The sequence below is a fragment of the Canis aureus genome, chromosome 12 (assembly GCF_053574225.1).
Source record: "Canis aureus isolate CA01 chromosome 12, VMU_Caureus_v.1.0, whole genome shotgun sequence".
NCBI lineage: Eukaryota > Metazoa > Chordata > Mammalia > Carnivora > Canidae > Canis > Canis aureus.
Genome location: NC_135622.1, coordinates 56885864 through 56910654, shown reverse-complemented (window position 1 = coordinate 56910654; position 24791 = coordinate 56885864). Strand labels below are relative to the sequence as shown.

The following is a 24791-nucleotide window of genomic DNA, read 5'->3' as shown; positions in this document are numbered from 1 at the left end:
AAGTGCGGCGTGGCTTCGGGCACAGCCACCAGGCCCCTTACGTCAGCCAAGGGACAAGCCTGGGAGGCAGGGGAGGGCGGGCGGAGGCCTTCTACATTGTTCGACTGCAGCCTGAAGGGAACAGGGGACACTCGGCTTTCCACCAGGGCTAAGCGACACGAAAGCAAGCAGCAGCGTGAACAGAGACAGCAGCGGTGCTGAGCACGGTGGGGAGGAAGAGCCTAGAAGCCGACCGGACGCCTGCTTTAGCGGCTGCAAACACTAGAGACCAACACCCGAAGACGGTGCGTTTATAGAACGCGTCTCCAGCTGCCAAAGGTCCTTCGCCTACCTCATCTCATTTTACCCTCCGAACAGTTTGTAAAGCGGGACAGTTGTCACATTTCGCAGTAAGGACCTACCTGGTGGCCGGGAAGGACGAGGTCACTCTGGGCAGCGCTACCGCCCCCCGCCCCCGCCCGTTATTCCTGCTCGGGGAAGGCTTTTATTCCGTATGACGGTCACAGGCCTCTGGTCTCCAGCCTACCCCCCGCTAGCTGCCACTTCCCAGTGGACATCTGCCCAAGTCCCCCGCGAACGCGGAGCTAAGTGAACCCTAGACACTCAGCAGTATTTTTCAAGTATTTTCATTTGATTCCTTTTTTTGAAATCTTTTTTTACACGGTCTTAACGTCAAGTTGCTTCGAATCTCTCTCGGAATGAAAGGTAAGTTTAAAACATGAATCTGAATGCTGCTGACGAGAATCCCGGACGGTAGACAAGCCATGGTTACTGGTCCTACTTTACAATCCACTCACTCACTCGCTGATTTGTTTAAAGATTTATTGAGCACTTCTGATGTGCCAGGCATGGTGCAAGGCGCTGGGTGTAACAATGATTAAGACAAAGTCCCTCAAGGAGCTCACAGTCTAATGGTAAACTACGGAGTAAACTGAGGCACAGAGTGGTAAGTGACTTACCCAATGAGGTAGAGAGCTAGGTACTTGGAAATGTGGGAGTAGAGCTGGAGAGAGGGCAGGGTACAGCCCACTCATTAAAAGCAAACCCTTCTGATTGAAAAGCAAGGCTGCGTACAGAAATGTACTACAAAATCTGCTTGCAAAAAAGGTTAAAACAGTTTCCAATTGTCACCATGATTAAATCCATGTCTTGCAACGAATGAAGCCATTACCTGATAGCATTTCTACACTTGCCCCTAAGGCTTCAGGGCACGCCACCAGTCTGCTTGGACACAATAACCCTGCAGGGAGCTTGAAATCACGAAGTATCAGATTTCAATTTCAGCACTGGGAACCATATTGAAATACTTTAATTAAATCCATGAGCTTTCAATGTATAGCGTTATTTATGATACTTCTACATGTAGAAGTTTGGAAAAAAACTTTCCTCTAACCCCCACTGAGAGGATTCTAATAAGTTATAGATACCACAGAAATTAGAGAATTTGTCTGTTATTTTCCATATATACATTATTTTGGCTGTACAAGGGTGAAAAGTTTTACTTAGACATATTACATAAGTAATCTAAACATTATACAGATATATACAAAGACGTCACATTCGGATGCCTGCGTACACCCATCCAACGTACGACAGCTAACTGCAGACGTGAACCCGTGTAAGGCAATTTCTTTTGTTATAATGACACATGATCCTTGAAGAAAAGCGCAGAGTCCGCGAAGCACTCACTGTCCACCTCAGGCCTGACCGTCTGCCTCCGTGGTACTCTGTGAAGTTATTTCAGTAGGCAAGGGTCCATTTCACTGACAAAAAGCAGTGAATAATTATAAAAAGAGTCGTTTTCAAATGCTGAAACCATAATTCTCCAGTAATCGCAGTAGTGAACTACTCAAAGCCACTACTGGCCTTGATGCTGCTGACAGAAGCAGAGAATTTCATGGACGATTTATTGCTCTGAGAATCAAATGTGATGCATAATTCATCCCACACAGGAAGCTCCCCAAGAACTCGGTGCACGAATTCTCAAATGCTATCAGTTGCTTACTTCAAGCAATTCTTCACTTTGCTGTGGAGGATTTTCTTCTGAAAAATAAGAAACATGAAAGAAATTCTCCTGAGTTAAAAGCCAGACAGGTAACAGCACACATCATTCAAGTGCTTATAAACCCCCCAAGACCTCTGGTCAGGAACCGTACTGTTGTGCTAAGGGCCTGAGGCCAACGCCGTAAAGCTCACAGGGGAAACGGGGCTGAGCTGCACACCCGGAAGCCCCGGAGAGCGCACACGGTCTGCTCTGCTCCGACACTGCCAGCTGGCACCGCCATGGGGTCCACTACCACCCTAAGTGTCCAAGGAGATCAAAACGACATGGAATGTAACGATAGAGTTGTTAGAAATCGTCTAAACTGTAGTGAAGAATGACACTGTAATTCTGTAACTCCCGTTTTTATGATCAGAAAGTGTAAAAAAATCAACCACAATAAGACTGCGTATGTGTGTGTATAATCAAATACCATCAGAATCTTAAATTTTCCTAATCACAAACTTGGTATATTTACCTTTATTGGGGGGTTCTGGATGTTTGTTTTTAGATGAAGAGGTGCCTGCACCTTCCGACGATTTATTACTAGAGTGGCCCTGCTCCACCTCACATAAATAAACATCGATGGGGCCTCTGGTGCTCCTTATGTGTACTGTGATAGAGTCCTGGCAAAAGACACATTAGCATGAATGCGAGAATTCATTAATTATACTGTTTCACTTACTAAAGCTACCAAAGTTTCAATTCAAGTGGTATTCTGAAAATTTAAATTGGTTTTCTATCATGTATTCGAGAGAATCATGTACTTGGCTTTAATCACTCCAGCAGACTGAGCCGCTGGCCAATTCATGCTGCCGCGACAGCCACTGGATTATCAGTCATGACTTTGGGGCCGTGATGTCATCATCTCTGTACTAAAGAGCCCGTTTTTTGATACTCAAGGAGTCGACCCCTTCTAGGAATCTGTACTTAAGAGTCCAAAATCAGTACTTGGATGACATAGAAATCTAAAACAACCCATAGTCTCAAATGGCAAGGCTGTGTTTAGATCTGATGGCTGCAAAGGTACCGAGTTCACTCAACAGGCCGTCCTCTGCGTGAAAGTCAGAGGATGGGATCCAGACAAAATAGACCTCAGTAGCTTAAATATTCAAAAAAACTGCATATAAAGGACTATTAGTTATTATTCACATCTATGGCTTTGGACCTTTAAATTTACTCAGAATTTATATATTTTTTCTGTGAGGTATCAGGAAGTAGGGTGCTTCTACTGAGAATTATGCTTTTTTTCTTTTTGGCCAAAAGATGGGAATGATCCAATTTATGCTAAATTCTTAAGGAACAGTTCCAGTTATGATTCCTTTGTTGTTCTAACCAAAAGAGTGTTCAAGTGTAACACAGTCTGTTCTCTGTCCTTCCATGCAGTGAGGCCAGGGCTAGGTATGGACACCATGCTCCCTCCCGCTCCACACATCTCACTGGGATCTCACAACAGGGCTCAGAATTGCAGCTTATCAGAGGCTAACAAAACCTTGTGTCACCTTTTCTGTGGCTTCCTGGGACCACAGGTATGAGAATGAACATCTATGCCCAGGTTCTAGACTGCCAGGAATGGTACAGCGTATACAACTCAAAACATATTACTAAACAAAAGGAAGTGGTATTTTGCTCAGAACTGGCAGCCAACTGAGGACTCCTTACTCCACTGAATCAGAGCTGACAAATGTTTTCCATAAAGGGGGAGATCGTAAACATTTTTTGGCTTTGCAGGCCACACCATCCCTGTCACCACTATACAACTCTGCCATTACAGAGTGAAAGCAGCCAGAGACAACAGTCTAGACAAATGGGAATGTGGCTGTGTCCCAGGGAGATTATGTATAAAAACCTCACAAACCAGATTTGACCCGAGGCCAGTCCATCCACCCTGGCACTAGCTTCCCAGATCTCGCCCTGGATCTCTGTGGGGGCAGATGCCACTGAATGCAGTGTGCTCCTGTCTACTACTCCCACTTATGTGCTGCAGAGTGGCTGCCCCGAGGGCCCATGTTCATCAGCCTTTAAACTGGACTCTAGGTCTTGGGCATGATCCAAAAGCCCAGCAAAATTTGGCAATTACAGCCTGAAGCAGCTCACAGCACAGGGGAAAGAAAACCCCAAAGCCCATCAGTTGCTGTAGCACAGACCATTGTGCCCCAAAGTAAGGATGTGTTGAAAGATTAGTGGCTAATTATAATTTTTTAAACTTTAAAATTCTCTCAAAATGACTCCTATTAAATATGTTACTTAGGAGGCTTAAATCTGAATAAAATAATGAGGAAACATCTCCCAGAAGTCACAACTTGAGTGTGACTAAATTAAAAGCTGCCCCTTAACTGACTTATAATAATACACTGTCAAGTAACAACATGCGTGCTCACTTGGACAGTGCTCTGCGGGGATAAAAGGAGAGATGATGGAGAGTATTCTTCCACTATGAGGGAGGTGAGTCCCTGTAGCAAGCAGAGGACATCACTATGAGCACCGATGGGTCTATCAGGCTGTCAGAACTTGATGATCTGTCCCAAGAAAGGCCACATTCCTTGGTTCTGATTCCATCCTTACCAAGCAACCTTCTGATGACAATTATCTTTCAATACAAACTTCCCTGCAAGGGAAAGAGTGTGCTAAGCAGCTGGCGGCTGACAAAGAGTATTTTCATTCACACAGCAATCTTCCCTTTCATTTTTCATGTAACACTTAGCGTTCTAGTTTAGCCATTAGTCTTTCATGAGCTTGGTTACAGTTAATTCCCCCAGAGCCTTCGCTGATCCCCAGATTTTCCTTCTGGAACTCCAACCATGAGGCCAATTCTTGGTGATTCCTCCAAGGGCATCACAGCATACTCCAGTAGAACACAGGCGCTATGGTGCTTCACAGTTAGTATGTTGATAGGACAGTGATTAAGAACACTCTAAGCCAAACTATCTGGGTTTGGATTCTGATTCTGTCACTTACTGTGTAATCATGAGAAAGTTCATCTTTCTATGCTTCATTCAGACTCCTCACCTTTAAGAGGCCAATAATCATGACTATTTGCTGTGTCACTTGAAACAAGTTAAAATGTGTAAAGTGCATCCAGCAGTGTCAGGTACGCAGCTAATGTGCTCACGACTGTGATAGAGCACTGGCTCAGCAGTTGACTGAATTTTCTCTTTAAAATAACCCTTTTCGGGGATCCCTGGGTGGCTCAGCGGTTTAGTGCCGCCTTCGGCCCAGGGTGTGATCCTGGAGACCCAGGACAGAGTCCCGCATCAGGCTCCCTGCATGGAACCTGCTTCTCCCTCTGCCTGTGTCTCTGCCTCTCTCTCTCTCTGTCTCTCATGAATAAATAAATAAAATCTTAAATAAATAAATAAAAATAAAAAATTTAAAAATAAAATAAATAAACCCTCTTAGAAATGCAGGGATACCTACTTCTCTTGGAGCTGGAACATCCAATCTGGTTTCTGCAGGAGCCTTCACCGCAATAACGATCTGTTCGTGGAAGGCCTGAATGCTATGAATATCCTGATACGTCACATATGCTAGTGTAAACATCAGTCAAGGGTCTCTAAGCAGAATGCTACTTACTGAGGAGATAATTTCTCTTATGATACATGCATAACAAGTGTAACGTTAGAATCTCTGCAGTTTTTATGGGATACAAACTCACAATTAAGGAAAGCAATTGGTAAAAAATTATTTTATATATAATTATTTCATGAATAATTCTTAAAATTTTATTTACAATATTTACAGTATCTAAAGAAGCATTCCTTTAAACTCTAGTGTCATTTTGATGATGATAATTTCTGGAGAAAAACATTAATAACGTACAGAAAACAACTAAGGTGAAGGTGTTTACTCCCTGCTTCCACTTCCCTATTCACTGCTGGATCTTACTATGAGAATTTTTGGGGACAAAACACTGTTTTGATGACAATCTCCTAAAATGCAAGTGGAAAAAAATCTATGAAAGAGCAGAAGCCACTAGGAGAATATGTGCTTTGGGGCTATCATATACTTATGCGATTTCCTGTATCCCAAATATTTTCCATCTATGTGAATTTTTTTATCTTTACTGTGTTACTTGAAATTTTACCAATTATGTGATTTACTTGGTTCCCCAACATTTTTGGTTTACTTTTTGATTGGGAAGAGGAACAGCATTTACTTTCCTTCCAGTAAACTGGACTCTGGAAACATCTGACTGATACAGAATCTAAGTAAATTTGAGGCATGGAACAGCTCGGAATCACTGACGCCTCATTCAGGTGAGGCAAGAACGGAGCAGCAGATGGGCCGGGAGACACAGGAGAAGATTGCCACCACTGCCCCGTCTCCCCTGCTGGTCCCAGAGGCACATCCAGCTACACCAGGCTTTGTGGGCCAGAGTGGCAGCACTAGTACTGTCTCAATGACAAGTTGTTTCAGAAATAAACTCCGGTTAACAAATTAAGGAAAATGTCAATTTCACAAATGCCAACAACATATTTTACTACCTTTACAGCATTCTTTGACTAAAAAAACAAGAACACACCACTATTTTCATTTTAAATGCAAACACTGATCTTGGTACATGGTCACAATGCAGCATTTAACGTGAGCAAATACCAGCAAAACAGCAATTATTTGTGTATACCTCAGGCTACACAATTTAACCTTTACTTACTTTTAAAAGTTCTAAAGCTCTAGTTTTGTGCTTTGAATATATTAATTAAATCCCCAAACTGATCCTACTATTTAAAGTAACCTGGTTTGAAAGGAGAGATTTTTTTTTAAAAAAGGACAGTGTTAACAAACTGAGGGTGCTGGAGGAAAGGTGGGGGAGGAACTGGGTGATGGGCATTAAGGAGGGAACGAGACGGGGTGTGATGAACACTGGGTATTGTGTGCAACGGATGAATCACTAAATTCTACCTCTGAAACAACACAGTATATGTTAAATTGAATTTAAATAAAAAGTTAAAAAAAAAAGACAGAGTTAAAGGATATCTTTCATTTTCTTTGTCGTCTGTTAATTCAAACAACTGCTGAGCACAATCCTTAATTAACTCATCCAAAGCATCTTCCATTGCTGATAAGTCAGAAAGTTCCTCCTGCAGCTTCTTCTGTTGGGGCACTGCTCCAAAATTGCTAAGATCAGATCCTCTTTAGAGGAAAGGTATTAAAAAAATAAATTAAAAAAATCACCATCAGATACATCTAGGAGAAAAGTTAGATTCCTAGAACTTCTCCAAATGTTGACATCAGGTATTTCCCAGAATGACAGACAAAACTAGGTACTTGAACATCACCCCTGACCTCCTTTTAGACAACCATTATTCCTCCTACACATAGACTGGCTTTTGTCCCCATTTCTAGTCTCTTACACAGGGATAAAACAAAAACAAAAACAAAACCCTTATAACTAGGGAAATTAACAGTAGTAAGGAAAGCTGATGGAGTTCACTGAGCACAGACTGAGAACCAATAATACCCAGTGTAAGCCCCAGCTCTCCTACCTACAGTAGGACTTTGGTAGTTCTAATCTTTTAGTCCCCTATGAAAAACAAGGAGTACTGACTAAAATTATAGTACTTTTGCTAAAATTCTGAGTATTTTCCCTCTCAAATGCATATTCTACTTGGTTCTATCTGAATATAATGTTATATTCTTTATTCTCAGAAGATATATTTTCCTTAGTTGTTATGGTTTACCTATTACATTGGTATGATATGACCTGAGTCCACTGATACTAATTTTTCTTCTTTATGGAAAATAAAGAGGAAAAAGGCTGTGACCACTTTACCTTTTGCTTGGTAGTTTTCAAATCTGATTTTAAGTAGTGATTTAGAATGCAATCTGATATTAACCCCTAAAGTGTGGGGTGCCTGGGTGGCTTAGTCAGTCAAGTGTCTGCCTTTGGCTCAGGTTATGATCTCGGGGTCCCGGATCAAGACCCACATCAGGCTCCCTGCTCAGCAGGGAGTTTGGCTTCTCCCTTTCCCTCTCCCTCTGTGTGCTCTCCCTCTCTCTCTCAAATGAATGAATAAAATCCTAAAAAACAAAAAGTCCTAAAGTGTTATTTAATATTTTTTAGCTAATATTCAGATTAGAATTCAATCTGCATTTCTGTACTATTGGAATAAATAACTTCCTTTTATGAACCACTTTCCTCTAACAGCAAAGTGCATTACTTAGAGCCATTTCATGATCTTTTTTGTTAGATTTTTCATTTGCCTGAAATGAAATATATTTATATGTACTTATATGCTGGAACTGTTTCTTACTGATCTGAAATATTTGTCTATTTTAAGTATTAAAAGCTTTCTTGTTATGCACATGTGCATATACACATGTATATCTACATCTGTATCAAAAGGCCTTTTTTCCACGATCCTTCCTAATGAAATTGAAGTCTTTAGCAAATGCTTCTTTTTTTGAGAGAGAGAGTGTGAGTGAGTACGAGAGAGAGGGCAGGTGGGGAAATGGAGAGAAAGAATCTCAAGCAGGCTTCTATGCTCAGTGCAGAGCTTGATCTCTGAGATCACGAGCTGAGCCGAAATCAAGAGTTGGACACTTAAATGACTGAGCCACACAGGCACCCCCAGCAATTGCCTTTTAGACCTTGTCTACGGATTTTTTTTTTTTTTTTTTTACATTTAGGGCAGTATGCGATCCTATGGATCTGAGCCCATCTGATTCATAATTACCTGGGGTAGCTGTTAAGAAGGTAGATTAGATTCCTGCCTTTGCCAAAGAACAAATGAATTACATACAACCCCTGGGGCATGAGGTCTCTAAGTGTTTATTGCCTGACATTGTTTTACAACCTTAACTAGTTTCTCCTGATATCAACAATCAATTGGGGAAAAAAAAAATCTCCTAAACAATCGGACGTCCCCTTCCTAGGATCTTGAAAATCAAAACTCTTAGAACTGATCATTATTCCATTCAACTTTTCCATAACATCAGAATTATATTTTAGGTCTATGGCTTTTATTTAGCCCTAAGTAGGAAAAAAAAAATATTTATGTACCTTGTTGGACCATGTGAGAAATTTCTGTAGAATCCTTTTCTAACAAGAAGTCATCTCTTACTTTGTTTTGTCCTGTCAAAACACTAATATCTAGTCTGTTTCAAGTACAGTATCGTCACTTAATAAGAAGGAAGAAAAAAAAAGGCCATGAAAATTTCGAAACCAACTCACATCCATCGAATATGGTTCTTAGACTTTTTTTCAACCAGATCGATTCCATCTAAGACATTGGTGATGTCATATACTCTCCGTTTTCGCACTCCCAGTTTTGTGGCAACCTTGTTTAAGTCGAGAATACCCCCAGGAGCAGATCTGACAAGATCCATAAATTTTCGAGTTAAATAAACCAGAGATACATCAAAACGAGGTCTCTTCACTTTTAGAGCTTCTGGGAAACAAAACAGACAAATTTGTAAAATTCTCAATAGTATTGCTTTCTCAGCTCATTAAAAGAAATTTATTTCCTCAGTAAGCATAGACACCTACCAAAAATTCTATATACTGGACACATCATAGCTAATTTTTATGAAACATTTCTCACACTGGATAAAAATGTATCAGCCTGTCTCAAGTAAACAAAGGCTTTAGACTTATAGCAGTATTTGAAATGTGCAGCCAGTTCCCCTGGAGGTGGGAATTTGCAGGAGTCTGCAGCAACTTGCCGAACATAAAGTATGCATTTCTCCCGACACCACTCTTAGGAATAGGATTAGAAATGGTTTTGAAAACAGAATTCTTAACTTTAAGACCAAATAAGACCAACTAAATTTCTTATTTGGTCTTCAAGTTAAGATATTCTTTATAAAGCAAAGGCAGAGAGTTGGCTTTTCTTTTTAAAATTTATACATGTCACAGTGTAACCCTGATGGAAGTTTCTCAAAGAATTCAAATTAATTTTCTACTAAAACATTTGACATATCTTGAGGAAAAGTGGCATCTCTACTTTTAAAAAATATTCAGTACCTTATATTAACTTCACAGATAAGCAAATGAAGGGGGAAAAATCTCTTTAATTCCCTCCCTCCTCCACCTACTAAGATGATTTTGGCTTTTCATACACACCCTGCACCCTCCACACACAGACACACACAGACAGACACACACACACACACATATCTGTCAATACGTACAGGTAACTTAAAAAACAAAAATAAGAACAGACTATCTTGGGATCCCTGGGTGGCGCAGCGGTTTGGCGCCTGCCTTTGGCCCGGGGCGTGATCCTGGAGACCCCGGATCGAATCCCACATCAGGCTCCCTGCATGGAGCCTGCTTCTCCCTCTGCCTGTGTCTCTGCCTCTCTCTCTCTGTGACTATCATGAATAAATAAATAAAAATCTTTAAAAAAAAAAAAAAAAGAACAGACTATCTTTTTAACAAACTGTTTTAACATTGTGAACATCCTGACTTGGCAACAAATGAATTTAACATTATTCTTAATGGCTGCAGAATATTTAACACTATGGAATATTTGTAAAACTTAGGCCAATACTAGAAATTCCAATTGTCTCCAACTTTGCTATTTTGTTCAATACTTCAATAAATCTCCCTGTAGCTAAATTTTTGCGTGCGTTTTCGTTTTTGTTTCCTTTAGTTAAGTTCCACAATTTGGAACCAAAGGCAAAAGGGTATTTTAAGGAATGTTTGTCCCACTAAACCTGCTATGCAGGTGGAGTTTCTATCAGCTTTATACAGTGTATGTACGAGGGTCTCCTTGGCTCAAGTCCTTGCCTGAAAGGTGTATGATTATTCATCTTTCTAAATTTGATACTAAAACACAAGTTTTTATGGTTTGGTGTGCAGAGTAAATAATTTTACAAATAACCTAGCTGCCCTTTTGGTATGGAGTATATGATTTCTCCTTTTTTCTACTTTCACAGCACACGGCAGTGAGTATGCTTTAAAAGAAATAGTCATCCTATCTTCAATTAGAAATTCCCACCATATCCCAGGGGTGCCTGGGTGGTTCAGTGGTTGAGCATCTACCTTTGGAGGTCGAGATCCCAGGGTCCTGGGATCAAGTCCCACATCAGGATCCCCACAGGAAGCCCATTTCTCCCTCTGTCTATGTCTCTGCCTCTCTCTTTGTGTTTCTCATGAATAAATAAATATGAAAGAAAGAAAGAAAGAAAGAAAGAAAGAAAGAAAGAAAGAAAGAAAGAAAGAAAGAAAGAAAGAGAGGGAAGGAGGGAGGGAGGGAGGGAGGGAGGGAGGGAGGGAGGGAGGAAGGAGAGAAAGAAAGAAAAGAAATGAAATTAATTCCCATATCCAGAACCTCTACATCACATTCAGTTTAAAGCCAGTTTAAATTCCACTGGTGGCTACTCCAAGAACACAGCATGTATTTTATAATGCACATGTCTTCTCAGTGGAGACCACTCCTACACTTAAGATTAAACAGGATTAAATCAGAATTAAACTTTAATTAGAAGAAAGTCACAATTCTACAAAAATCCTTGGCAGACTACAACAGAGTAATTCTAACTTAAAAAAGCACACATCTCATCACCCTAACTGCTAACACAACAGGGTCCTATAAGCTCAGGGTTGTACATTCCCACCATGTTAGTCACCTTACAAAGAACAGATACTCACTGAAAACCTTAACTTGACAATTGCTGAAGGAATACAAACATGATTAGAAAGGTTTTCAAACTCAAGATGTTCCCTGGTCTAGTAAGGAACTCTGTCACAATGTCCTGAGGTCAGTGCCAAGAGAGGCGTCCACGCTCCCTGAGAAGAGGAAACCTGCCTGGAACGGTAATAAGGAAGTCCTCCCAAAGTGGGTGAGCACCCAGAGGACTGAGTGGAGGAGAAGAAGCTCTTCTCCCCCCTCTGATGGAGGGCAAGGGGTTTAATAAGACAGAGCAGTGGTTGAGAACAGGTATATTTAGAGAACCCACAGCTGGTATACACGGGTGGGGCAGCAGCTGGATGACAAGGCTGCCCCATGGAACAAGGAATGACCTTTCTGCCCAGCCATTCTCTACTGCCTTGTTTCTCTTTTAAGGATATGAGGTAGTTTATAAGTTTAACACAGGCAAGTAAAACCAAATAAATGAGGAATCAGGGTTTTCTCTATTTGTAACAGAACCCTGAAAAAATTCTAGGTTGAGTGAGATCCCAATCCCAGTTCTGTGTTAGGAAACTCACACTGGCAGCATCGTGGGAGAGCCTAAAAGCAGACAACACACTGAGAAGGCTACCCAGACATGTCAGCTCGGGAGGGAGGGAGAGCCCAGCAAAGCAGCAGTCTAACCCAGTGGTTAAGAGGAGGGGCTCAAGTCAGAGAGCTGTGGGGCTGAATCCGGACTGAGGCAAGTTTACTCATCTATAAAAAAAAATGAATGATCATTCACTTATATTTTATTTTTTTGTATATTTTTTATTGTAGTTCAATTTGCCAACATATAGCATAACACCCAGTGATTCACTTATATTTTAAAGGGTTCTTGTGATAATCCAAAGAACTTAACACAGCTCGCAGTGTACAAGCTCAGTGTGTTACAGACATTACTGTAAGGTGGTAGTTGAGGGACAGATGAAGGACACTTTGAAGGTAAAACTGATCAAACCTGGGGATCAGCTATGGGCGAGACTGTGGCAAGGCTGAGGAGAAATTAAGGGCTGATGCTAAGATCAACATGTGGGATCTATGCACAGTCTATTCATTGTGGTTAGAACCAAATTAAGGAGAATCTAGGGGTGGGGCTATGTATGGTAACAATTTCCAGAAGGATGGCAACTAGAACAACTAGAGCACTGGCACTCTGTCTCCTCTGACTCTGCACCCTGGTCCCTGGCAGGGGTGGGAGAGAACAAATGGAAGGAAGTCTGGAGGGCAAAAGACAGTTCTCCTGCCTGTTGTCAACAGCCTTTAGCTCTGCTGATGGTAATAAGTAAGTGGTCTCACAGAACTTTGAGAAATTAGCCTTAAACATAGACCATTCCATCTTAAAAACGATTTCCTGATTTCCAAAAGCAACAAAGAATAAACTGACATTTGTGCACATTTCAGCCCACAACATCAGGAGTTTTTGCTGAAAGTTAGTGAACAAATAACATATTTTACTTAAATTTTCCAACCTATGTACATTTAAAATAAATCAGTTAAAATCATATGAAATTTAAACCACAAAACCTAAAACCTATTCAAGAATCAACTTACTTCTCATGGACACATACTGTACATTATCTTCTAAATTAATCCTTATTTTTGATGGCTGGAAAAAAGAAAATACAGAAATTTACATTAGTAATTTAAAGATAATAACGCAAATGAACAATTGCAAATGAACAGCATTTCCTGGATAATATAAAGGTTCTCTTTTGGGATAATAATTTGCTTGTGAGAAAAGCAGTCCTTCCTCCATACTGTAACTACTCTAACCGTACTCACAGGAGACAGGGCTCAGAGGGTTAAGTTTCTCACAATGTAGTAGTTGACGAAAGGGGTGGGGGAGAAATATGGATGAGCAATTACTACTGAATAGACATTAATTTATCATCTGTATCAGATACTGAGGATAAAAACAAATACAGAGATGATCAGGATGCTGTCTCTGACTCTAGAAAGCTCAGGAGAGGTGGAAGATATGTCTAAACTATCAAATGCTTACCCTTGCTATTTAAGTGTAAGTGGCTCCCAAAAATTTGCTCCTAAGCTTTCACAGGCGGCCATGCATTCCCATTATATGATGGAAATACAGCAGCATTTTTTTTTGTAGCAGCATTTCTGATAATGAAAAAAAATGCATACTACATAACTAGAAACTTTGGTAGAGGTTAATATAAAACTTCTTTCAAACTCTTTAAACAACCAGGAAATGAGTAGCAACTCTACTACCAAAGTTCACCAGCTAAACAGATATTTAGAAGCTATGAAAGTTTACATAAACTGGTAGTAAAACACTTGCAATACATTTAAATATTATTATTGCAAAAAATAAATAAAACATGTAGACAAAGCCACGTAAACAAAAATGTGTAGTAGCCTCATGCTTACAACAATGCACGATTGACAGGTGCCTCCCGACAGGCTGTCATCAGGTTCAGCTCTTGCCTAAGTGAAAAAAACCGGGCCCCAAATTGGCTGTAGTGGAACCAGGATAAGTGAATCCCACAAGGTGCTCTAAGAGAAGAATGAGCAGGAATACTATAGATGTACCCAGAGAGGGTGCATCACAGAAGGATTCATGGGGAAAGGAATCCCCAGCTCAGCCTTGAAGGACAAGCCAGATTTTGTCCGAACCTGTGGAAGCTTCAAGAAAGAGAGAAAAGACAGGATTCCTAGTGCAGGAAAAGTTACGAACAAAGGTCTAGTAATATAAATGGCATGGCATTTCTGAGAAACCACCTGTGTGGTCAGTTCAAGACTGACTTGACACTGAAGCTATACGGGCATGCTGAACCAAACAACACAGACCATGGAAGTCATGCTGAGGAGTCTGGACTTCATGTTATAACCAGTGGAGAATCACCACAGATTTCTAAACAAGAATATGACATACCCAACCTCATGGTTTAGAGATAGAAATATGGTAGCAATACAGCAAAAAGACTGGGGGTGGGGAAACCTAAAGGCAAAGTGAGCAGCTCAGAAGCCCTTTGTTTTTTCAGTGTCAACAAATCTTTGGCACAATGATTTCCATATCAATTATGACAAAATTATAGCACCTATTATCAGCCGGTTAACTTGATATGGAATAATTCTAGTGAAATAGAATTCTGCTGTAGAACTAGCTTAGCTGTCAGAATGTAAAGGAAAATGCAGACCTGCTGCAGTGGGTGAAACCAGAGTTGGGAAGGCCTGTCTTGGGGGCAAGGACTAGGCCTGACGAGCTCTCCAGAAAGGCGGTGCTGACAATGGCGACTTGCAAACACGGAACCCTCCAGTGAACCACCGAAGGGCAGTCCTGTTAAAGTCAGACACGGATGAATATGACCAACAGTCATTGCTATTTTTACATTCACTCCTCCTGCTAATATTGGATGAGACCGAGTTTATCATAGCAAGATTCTTAAATGAAAAAGGATCCATCCTCATCATAGATTTGAAACACACATAAACAAATATCCTAAATTCTCATATATTCCTTTAAAAAGTACCCAGAAAGGTTAACATGGCAGGGCTCATAGGTGCATTGCCGAAACCAGACTTCTGTTTTTGTTTTTTTTTTAAAGATTTTTTAAAAATTTTATTTATGATAGTCACACAGAGAGAGAGAGAGAGAGGCAGAGACACAGGGAGAGGGAGAAGCAGGCTCCATGCACCGGGAGCCCGATGTGGGATTCGATCCCGGGTCTCCAGGATCGCGCCCTGGGCCAAAGGCAGGCGCTAAACCACTGCGCCACCCAGGGATCCCCAGACTTCTGTTCTTAATTTAGGGTAGCAGTGCCAAGTCCTATATACAAGCACTTAATGGGAAAAAAAAACAAAAACAAAAAAACAAACAAGCACTTAATGGTATCTTAATTGGCCACCTCACTATCTGCTTGCTGCCTATTCCAGAAGGGCATCTTTTCCACTCTGTACTCCCATCTCTTTTGTCCTCTTATTGAGACTGAGGTTGGCACAGGGGTGATACCTCAATCAGGAATCACAACAGGAGCAGGACAACTTTCTTTTCTACACATTCTTTGCCATAAATGCAGCTGCACTGCAAGTTGTCTATACCGAGAGCTGTGGGAAAGCAAAGTCAAAATGGCATTTTTTTCCTTCCTTCCTTCCTTCCTTTTTCTCTTTCTTTCTTTCTTTCTTTCTTTCTTTCTTCTTTCTTTCTTTCTTTCTTTCTTTTTTTCTTTCTTTCTTTCTTTCTTTCTTTCTTTCTTTCTTTCTTTCTTTCTTTCTTTCTTTCTTTCTTTCTTTCCCTCCCTCCCTCCCTCCCTCCCTCCCTCCCTCCCTCCCTTCCTTTCTTACCTTTTGAATGTGAAAACATGATCTCTTTATCTTGGAAGAATCACAATATCATGCCCCTCTGGGGCAGACATCCCAGTATGTATAAATCCCATAGGTGATCAATACTGGAGATTTCTGAAGTGTCTATGGTAACGACACATTCATCTCTTTTATATTCTCTTTTGGTTCTTGGCTTAAGACTGGGTTTGGGACTACCAGTTACCTGACTTCTTAGATACTGGGAAATCCTGGACTTTAGTTTAACAGAGTGTGTTGATATAATTTTATTGCCCATTTTCCAAGCTACAGTGAAGATTAAAACAAAATTTCATAAATTGTAAAATCCTATGCAACCAAGAGAGACTATTATCATTTTGTGTTTTGAACCAGAACAGCACCTGGCACAATCAAGCACTTGGTAAATATTTGTTAACACGTGAAGTAGAAACAGTACCTTGTCACAGATGACTTCAACTGATAAGTAACTCAGAACTCTGAAACAATGAGTATTTAAGACCCAAGGACACAGCGTGAAGACTCTCCTGTGTACACTATGAATACAGATCACTGAGAGAATTCACGTGTCATTTTCTGTGTTCTAGTACAACATTCATCATCTCACCAGATCAGCCTGACACTTGGCAAGCCTTTCCAGATACTCTCACTTTGGTAAATGGTACTCACAAGTAGGCCAGGAACTTTTCTGGGAGTAGAAGGGACTCCTTGAATTAGCCTTAAAATCAGAATAAATGTTTCTTCATAGAAAAATTAGTGAGCTATTAAAAAAAAAAAAAAAGTAGGGGATCCCTGGGTGGCGCAGCGGTTTGGCGCCTGCCTTTGGCCCAGGGCGCGATCCTGGAGACCCGGGATCAAGTCCCACATCGGGCTCCCATTGCATGGAGCCTGCTTCTCCCTCTGCCTGTGTCTCTGCCTCTCTCTGTGTGACTATCATAAATAAATAAAAATTAAAAAAAAAAAGTAAATGAGATGCCACCCCTGCACCTGGCCCCATGTTATTTAGTTCCCTCAGATGAGAGCAGCACACTGTGCCCCTGGAGGGAGGCCAACGAGGCTCTACACACCTGTATGGACCCAGAAGCAGAAACAGATGGAACAGAGAGAGTTCCCACATCCAGGGCCCTCTCAAAAGGAGACCAATGTATAAGCTCCTCTCAGGAATACCTATTTTCTTTTTATTTTGAAATAATCTCAGCCTTCATAAAAGGTTTAGAAGTAGCACTAAGAATTACTACATACCCTTCATCCAAATCCTCATGCTGTTAATGTTTTACTACATTTGCTTTATCATTTTTTTCTCTACACACAGAACTGTTTTCCTTGAATCACTTGAGGGTAAACTGCAGACCCGTAAGCAAGTCAATGTGTACCTCAAGGGTATTCTCTTATATAACCACTGGATAATTACCAAAAAGTCTGTTCAAACTTAGCAGTTTTGAAAGAAACTGTCAGTAGAAACTTGAACTTTGAGGGCACTCCACTGAAGGTTCAAAAGGAAGAGAGGATCATGCTACTAGAAAGTAGAAGAATAGAGATGTTTAAGTGAGGATAGAACACTTAGCAACCCCATCAACTGAGGTGATGCGGGAAGCTGGTACTAATGGCTCTGGTAATCATCTGAGATTTCCATACAAAGTGTTGACTGTGGCACCTGGTTCTTCCCTGCGGCCCACAGTCAAATGTGAGAAAGAGAAATTGGGAAAGGGACTTTAAAACAAAAAGGAGTCAAGACTTAAAGGCTTTAAAAATTCCCAGCCTTGGGGTATAGGGTGGCTCAGTTGATTAAGCATCAGACTCTTGATTTCAGCTCAGGTCTTATATCTCAGGGTTGTGAGATCCAGCCCCGAGTTGGGCTCTGTGCTGGGTGTGGAGCCTGCTTGAGATTCTCTTTCTCCCTCTGCCCTTCCTAAAAAAAAATTGAAAAAAAAAAAATTGAAAAAAAAATTTGAAAAAAATAAAGATGATGGTGAGAGTGTGACTCCCCAACTTTCAGGTAACTCAGGTGGATCAAAGATGGTGCCTCGGAGTGCTATACATTCATCCAAATGGCCTTGATGGAGATGAAGGACAAGCCCCACAGATGCTCTAAATCTAAGCCAGGGCCTCTAGGAAGCTCCAGGGAACGATACACCAGCCATTCCAACAGAAGCCCAAAGTGGAGAAGGGCTCATCCAGAAGAAAGGTGGGACGTTTCTCTCCTGAGTGAGCCACAACAGACTCACAGAAGGTCCACATAGTTTTAAGAGAATTTTATCAGCAAAAATGCTGTCAGCTTGGATGAAAAAGGACACTATTTAAAATGAAAAAAGGTTACTCAACACCCAAAGTCCTACTGCCAGGAAGCAGGCTGACAAAATTACTCAACTACAAATAGCGATTTCTTCTCATGAGGAAGAAAGAAGACAGTGGAACCAAGAGCCTAGGGGGTAGAGCTGGGAACACAGAGAATCGTTCCCAGGCCCTGAGATGGAACCAAGAAATGTTTAACACTTAGTGAGCTGACTTTCAGAATTGCTCTGGACCAGTTACTCCCCTGTGACTCTCATTTCTTCCTTTTAGGAACAGGAATGTTGCGAGCAGTTGCCCCGTCTGTCCCATGAGTGTGTGCTGGGTGCCAGGTGTGCGGGAAGGGCATCAGATAATGGTCTTTTTAGTTTCATGGGTCTGAAGATCTAGAGGAGCTGGACTAGGCTGTACTTAGATAAAACGCTATCTAGACGCTTAGATTCTTATTCTATCCTGTGGGTATAAAATCCGTTATTTGGAGGCTCAGATTGCCCAGGATTAGGCCTCTGGAAGCCTTTTCAAAGTGGTTCCTGTGCCAGACACTGATTTTTGACCTTTCAGCATCTTTAGGATGGTAGTCCTCAAATTTCTCTATCTAGGACTAACCTGCACAGAGGCCACACAGATAGTGCTGCTTCTGGTGCTGGCAACCCACCACTGTGGGAGCACTGTCAATGTCTCTGTTCCTTTAAAGAAGTCTCACAGAGGTTATGCTCAGGTAATTACCCTGAGGGATGCTAAGGGAGAGCTCAGTAGTGGTCAAACCTCAAGAATGGACTGACTACCTAAGAACCTTCCCTGTAGTCCTCCAACTGGTTTCTGTGCTCCCACTGGTTCAGGCTTAATAAGCAACGAGTTTGTATCTTAGCTGAGGAATGAATGGAGAAGGCAGTGGTCGCCAAACGGATAATCAGTATGACCAGTCTCAATGCACACAGTTCCCCAGGAACCAGCAGCTCCCGACAGGTGAGTCAGCACACTGGAAACTATTTTTACTAATACTCCGAGTCCCACATCTGAAGACTGCGCAGTAATCTATAATTTGAGATCCCAAAGGACAAAGGAAAGAATAAGAGGTCAGTTTTAGGGACTAAGGTCTTAGGTATTGCCTTTAAATTGGTTAAAGATTTCTCTATACAGAGGACTCTTTGTACTGCCCATTTTGGGGAATCGTATTCCTTTAAGAGGTCTCTGAAAACACAACTTCGTCCAAGGTGTTTGCATTTCCTGTATTCATTCAAATTTTCCTCATCTTTCAATGTGCAGACTAAGTTCCACCTCTAACCAACACTACTTTCTCCCTTCTCTAAATTCCAGAAAGTCAAGCCATTTACCTGGGTGAACATTAAACATTCAGCCAGATACAAGACTCATCTTTGCGTAGCAAAACACTTCATTAAATACTTCCAGGCACCAGCCAATTAAAAAACATTGAGAGAGCTGTTTAAATCACCATTTTATAAGCAGGAAAATAAATACTCCTTCAAACATGTAAGTGTACCTACTTCAGTCATCCAGTAACTACTTACCAAATCTCTTTGTGACAGGCACCAAACCACTGCAGGAGGGACAATGAAATGGCCAGAGTCACTGTGCTCAGGGACCTAAGAGCCATACACTGCAGCTAGGGTAAGTAAGCATACGGTCCTGTAGGAGCACAAAAGGAGTGCCTAATCTGCTCCTGAGTGGTCAGGGAAGGCTTCAGACAAGGGACCTAGACATCCAGACCTGACAATCAGTGGAGGTAACAAGGAAAAGTACACTTTTTAAAGAAGGATTTTTCAGAAAGGGGGGAGTATGGATATATAGGGGCCCAAAAGGATATGGAAATTTGGAAATCTAACAATTATAAGCAGTTCAAAAAAGATAAATTCAGAAACCTGATCAAGACATTTCTACACTATTAAGAAAGCACTAGGGAATGGTGATAGATTCTTTAAACCAAATGACATGGTCAGAAACACACTTTAAGGGCAGCCCCGGTGGCTCAGAGGTTTAGTGCCACCTTCCTAGAGACCCAGGATCGAGTCCCGCGTCGGGCTCCCTGCATGGAACCTGCTTCTCTGCCCCTCTCTCTCTCTCTCTCTGTTTCTCATGAATGAATAAATAAAATCTTAAAAAAAAAGAAAAGAAAAGAAACACTTAAAAAGACCATGATAGTTAAGTTACTATGTGGAGAATAGTAACCAGGTTTTGCTTCTGGGCAAGAAGCAGGAAAAGATTGCAACAACTTGAAAGATATATGGTCAGAGGTGCCAAGTACTGGTGATTAACTTTAATTAGTTTGGGAGGATAGAGGGTCAGTTTGGAAAAGAGAAAAGGCAAGGACAATGCCTAAGAGACTAGCCTGGGCAATATGGTGGATGTGGAGCCGTTTGTGAAGATAAGAGATAGCAGAGCTGTTGCCTTAGGCAAGAAGATAATGAATTCAATTTTGGATAGAGTTTGAAATCTATGTAGAGATGTCAGTAGACAGCTGGAAAACTCTGAACTGGATTTACAGACCTAGGAGTTATTCTGACATGGTGACTGAAATTGCCAAAGTAGATAAGAATATCTAAATAGCAAGAGATGCGTGTGTCTTCTGATATTAAATACAAAATTAAGTGGTTTTTCCACAGTTGAGAATTCAGGGCTTTTATCAAATCCTCAAAGATGAAAACCACGAGTAAAGATGGCATCAGAAGTCCTAGAAGTGGCAAAAGATGTCTCGGGTGAAAAACGTGTAGAGAGAGAAGAAAACCCCAAATAACACCAGCACATAAGGAATGCAGAGAGAAAGAGCAGTTTGCAGAGGAGCACAAGGAGAGGCCAGATGAGTACATGGAGCAGCAACAGTGTAAGGTACCGAAGGAGCCATTCAGAGGGGAGTTTCCAACAAAAGCAAGTGGTCAGTTGTGTAGACACTAGCGATAAGGAGTGAAACATCTGATGGAACTGACAAGGTCGTTGGCGACCTCAGTGAGAACAGTCTTAGAGCTGTGCTGAGCGCAGAGGTCCCTCATGTGAGCAAGTGGACATAGCGAACGCAAACAATTTTTTGGAAAAGCTTGGAAGGAAGGGATATAGGAGATGGCAGGGTATCTGGAATTAAGGGAAGGCTCTTTCAAGATGGGGAAATATTTAGGATGCAGCGAAGTGGTCAAGAATTTATAATCAGGGGTCATTGTGAGGTTAAACCCAGGCGTTTCCAGGTACTGTCCAACCGCCCACAAGCCACTTAACACTTCTGAGTCTGTTCTGACAAACGGAGAACAAGCAAAATAACCTCTGGGGACTTCTGTGAGGAAATTAAATGAGATTATGCTCATAAACTATTTTTGAGCACTTGAGCCACCATGGGCACTGGGCACAGTAACTTCAGCAAATATTTGCTTATTACAGGAAGAAATGAACAGAGAAGTTGAAAATAAGGGGAGAAATGGAAAATGATGGATTCATCAATGCCTCTGAGGACCAAGGAGAATATATTACGTTTAGCCTAAAACAAGAATAAGGGGTAGCCCTGGGTGGCTCAGCGGTTGAGCACCTGCCTTCAGCCCAGGGCCTGATCCTGGAGACCCGGGGTCGAGTCCCACGTCGGGCTCCCTCCATGGAGCCTGCTTCTGCCTCTGCCTGTGTCTCTCCCTCTCTGTCTCATGTATAAATAAACAAAATCTTTTAAAAAATAATAAAAATAAAACAAGAATAGGGGAAATTCACCGTAGCCGGGGAGGGAGCGCAATCGTCCTTAATTTTGCTGAATGGGATCCCTGGTGGCTCAGCCGTTTAATACCTGCCTTTGGCCCAGGGCGTGATCCTGGAGACCAGGGATCGGATCCTACATCGGGTTCCCTGCATGCAGCCTGCTTCTCCCTCTGCCTGTGTCTCTGCCTTTCTTTCTCTCTGTGTCTCTCATGAATAAATGAATAAAATCTTTAAAAATTTTTGCTGAATGGGCAGCTGCGGGGTGGGAAATGGTAGGCGGCGCAGGAGTCTAAATAGCTGGAATCAAGTAAGAGAATGGGATGAAGACAAAACCAATTAAGTTGCAGAGTGTACCTCTGCGAGGGTACCGCGGAGGTGAGAAGAAAAAACAAAACAAAACAAAAAACCCCGCCAAGTTGGGCAAATTTTCTCCAGGAGCGCTGGGCAGCCCCAGCAGGTAAAGGCCAGCAAGACTGAGGACCACACATTTGGGAGCAAGTGTTGGAGGCAGTTCACGCGAAAGGCCGACCGGCCTGGAGGAGAGCCCAGGATGGGCAGCGGGAGCGCCAGGGAGGCCCGGGAGCAGCCAGGAACCGGAACCGGAACCGGGCCCGGCGGGGGGCGGGGGGCGGAGGGCGGGGGTCCGGCCCCCCCGCCCCCCTCCCCGCCCCCGCGCCGCCCCGCCCCGCGGGCCCGGGCGCTCCGGGCACAGCCGGCCCCGGGGCTTACCAGCAGGCCCTCCACGTTGATGGGGTCGCGGCACCGACGGCGCACCGTCTCCTCCGCCGGGTCCACCAGCAGGCTGGGCAGCTTCCGCGCCGGCCGCTGCTGACTCATGCTGCCCGGCCGGCCGGCCCGCGCCTCGCACCGCGCGAGCTCTCCCGCCTTCTCCCGCTCCCGGCCGGGCGCCGCCCCCAACGCGCCGGTTCTCGGGGGCCGAGCGCGACCTGGGCCCGCAGCCCGCTCGGAGGCGCCGCTGCCTGGGCCGGCCCGCGGGCGGACGCGCCGCAGCGCCCCCGACCCCCGATCCGGGGAGCTAACACGCAGCCCGGAGGCGAGCAGGGTGACCCGCGGCTCTCAGGACGCCAGGCCCGCCATCTTCCCGCATGCGCAGTGCGCCGCCCCCACTGCGCATGCCCGCCGCGGCCGCCGCGCTCCCACGCACTAACCCCCTCGCGGCGCCCGGAGCCCGGGAAAGCCCGGACGCGAAGTCCACGGAGAGGATGGCGGAGGAGAGGAAGAGGTGGAGCCGGACCCCCAAAGAAGGGAACGGAGCCAGAGAAAAGAGGCGGCGGGGCGAAGGAACGCAGGCGCCGACACTCAACACCGCTGAGCGCGCGGCTGTGGATTTAATCTTGAGCTCCCTCCGGCCGCCCAGGGCTGATGCTTAGTGAATGCCGGTAATCAGCCCGCTGTGCAGTTGCTTACAAGCTGCTGTCTTTCTCTTCCTTTTTTTCTTTTCACCTGATGAATAAACTGTTACCTGTTGTGTCAGGTGTCGTGGTGGGCACAGGACATAATCACCGGAATCTGCCACAGACTCAACCTCAAAGTCCAACAGAGGAAACAGATGAATAAACAGGACATTTAAAGCTGGAGCTGGAAAGTGTGTTTTCAGATCCCCGCCTCTCTCCTTATTAAGAGGACAAGGCTTTAAGCAAGTTACTTAAAAAAAAAAAAAAAAAATCACTGTGTGCCTCAGTTTCCTCATTCATGCAGCGGGAATAATGAGAGTGCTTATTTCTTAAGTTTGTTGTGAGAATTAATTAAATTACTTAGAAGGGTGACAGGCACGTGTTTGAAATAAAAAGGCAATGCGATGTGGTTAAGTACAGCGACTGAGCCCTGCAGTGGTTAGGCCAGGGGTTCCTACCCAGCCTGAGTAGGGCAGCAGGTTTCCCCAGAAGCAGCTCCCCCACTAGATTATAAACTCCTCCAGGGAGAGGCATTCTCTAATCTTTGTATCTCCAGCATCTAGCACGGTGCCTGCCAAATAGTAAGAGCTCAGTAAATGTTTGCTAACTAAATGACCTGAAATAGAGAATAACATAGGGGCTAAGTTGCTAGAAGATTGGATTTTGTTGCTGAATGGAGATTTTCCCAGAGTGGTTGAAATACACCCTTACCAACCAGAGTCCCCAGGAAGGCAAGCTCTGGAGACTAGAATGTTTTTCATAAAAAGGCATAATCCACTGTTTGCTATATGTTTGGCATTCTACTAAAGTTTCTGCATACATTTTTGCATGTAAATCTTATATCAAAACTGAAAGGTGGGGCACCTGGGTGCCTCAGGGGTTGAGCATCTGCCTTTGGCTCAGAGCGTGATCCCGGGGTCCTGGGAACGAGCCCCATATCCGGCTCCTCGCAGAGAGTCTGCTTCTCCCTCTGCCGATGTCTCTGCCTCTCTCTCTGTGTCTCTCATGAATAAATAGATAAAATCCTTAAAAAAAAAAAAAAAACCTGAAAAGTGTTTTCCTGCCCAATTTATAGGTTAGGAAAATAAAGATTAGCAAGATTGCAAAAATTAACAAGGGTCCTTGGGAGGTAGTGGTAGAGACAGGCTTTGAGTCCACCGCTGCTCAGTTAATTTGGTGTGTCAATCCTTGAGAAGATTACTGGATAGTGACCAGATTTTCTCTAGCCAGTGGTGGGGTTGGGTGAGCAAAGGTGGTGTGTGGGTGAGGATGGGGGCAGCAGACACTCCAGGCTGAAGACAGCGTGAACATAGTTGTAGAGAGCCCAGAACAACAACATGGCCTTCCAGACACAATACCTGTGACTTGGCTTCAGTCTGACTTAATCATTCACATCATTTAAGCAGGAGCCTGATATAAAGGAGGTACTGAAGGGGAAGCCAG

General features: G+C 43.1%; 1 protein-coding gene and 1 long non-coding RNA gene across 7 annotated transcripts; one reads left to right on the top strand and one right to left on the bottom strand.

Moving 5' to 3' along the window:
- Positions 1 to 808: 808 nt before the first annotated feature.
- On the bottom strand, positions 809 to 23031 carry E2F6 (E2F transcription factor 6). Of its 6 annotated transcripts, none has more exons than XM_077844110.1 (8): positions 22663 to 22851; positions 14820 to 14959; positions 13213 to 13267; positions 9216 to 9432; positions 7019 to 7174; positions 5459 to 5573; positions 2520 to 2667; positions 809 to 2043 (listed from the first exon to the last, which is right to left on the bottom strand). In XM_077844110.1, exons 3-8 carry the CDS (start codon positions 13217 to 13219, stop codon positions 1994 to 1996), a joined length of 693 nt encoding a protein of 230 aa, XP_077700236.1. In that variant the 5' UTR covers positions 13220 to 13267; positions 14820 to 14959; positions 22663 to 22851; the 3' UTR covers positions 809 to 1993. The 6 variants fall into 6 exon arrangements, with proteins under 6 accessions (XP_077700236.1, XP_077700231.1, XP_077700232.1 ...); XM_077844108.1 differs by lacking the exons at positions 809 to 2043; positions 14820 to 14959 and adding exons at positions 4423 to 4494; positions 4607 to 4649 and having other exon boundaries at positions 22663 to 23031; XM_077844105.1 differs by lacking the exon at positions 14820 to 14959 and having other exon boundaries at positions 22663 to 23019.
- On the top strand, positions 19000 to 22135 carry LOC144281238 (uncharacterized). Its single transcript, XR_013349757.1, has 3 exons — positions 19000 to 19212; positions 19794 to 19875; positions 21631 to 22135. It is a non-coding gene; the product is annotated as an uncharacterized LOC144281238 (long non-coding RNA).
- Positions 23032 to 24791: the final 1760 nt, after the last annotated feature.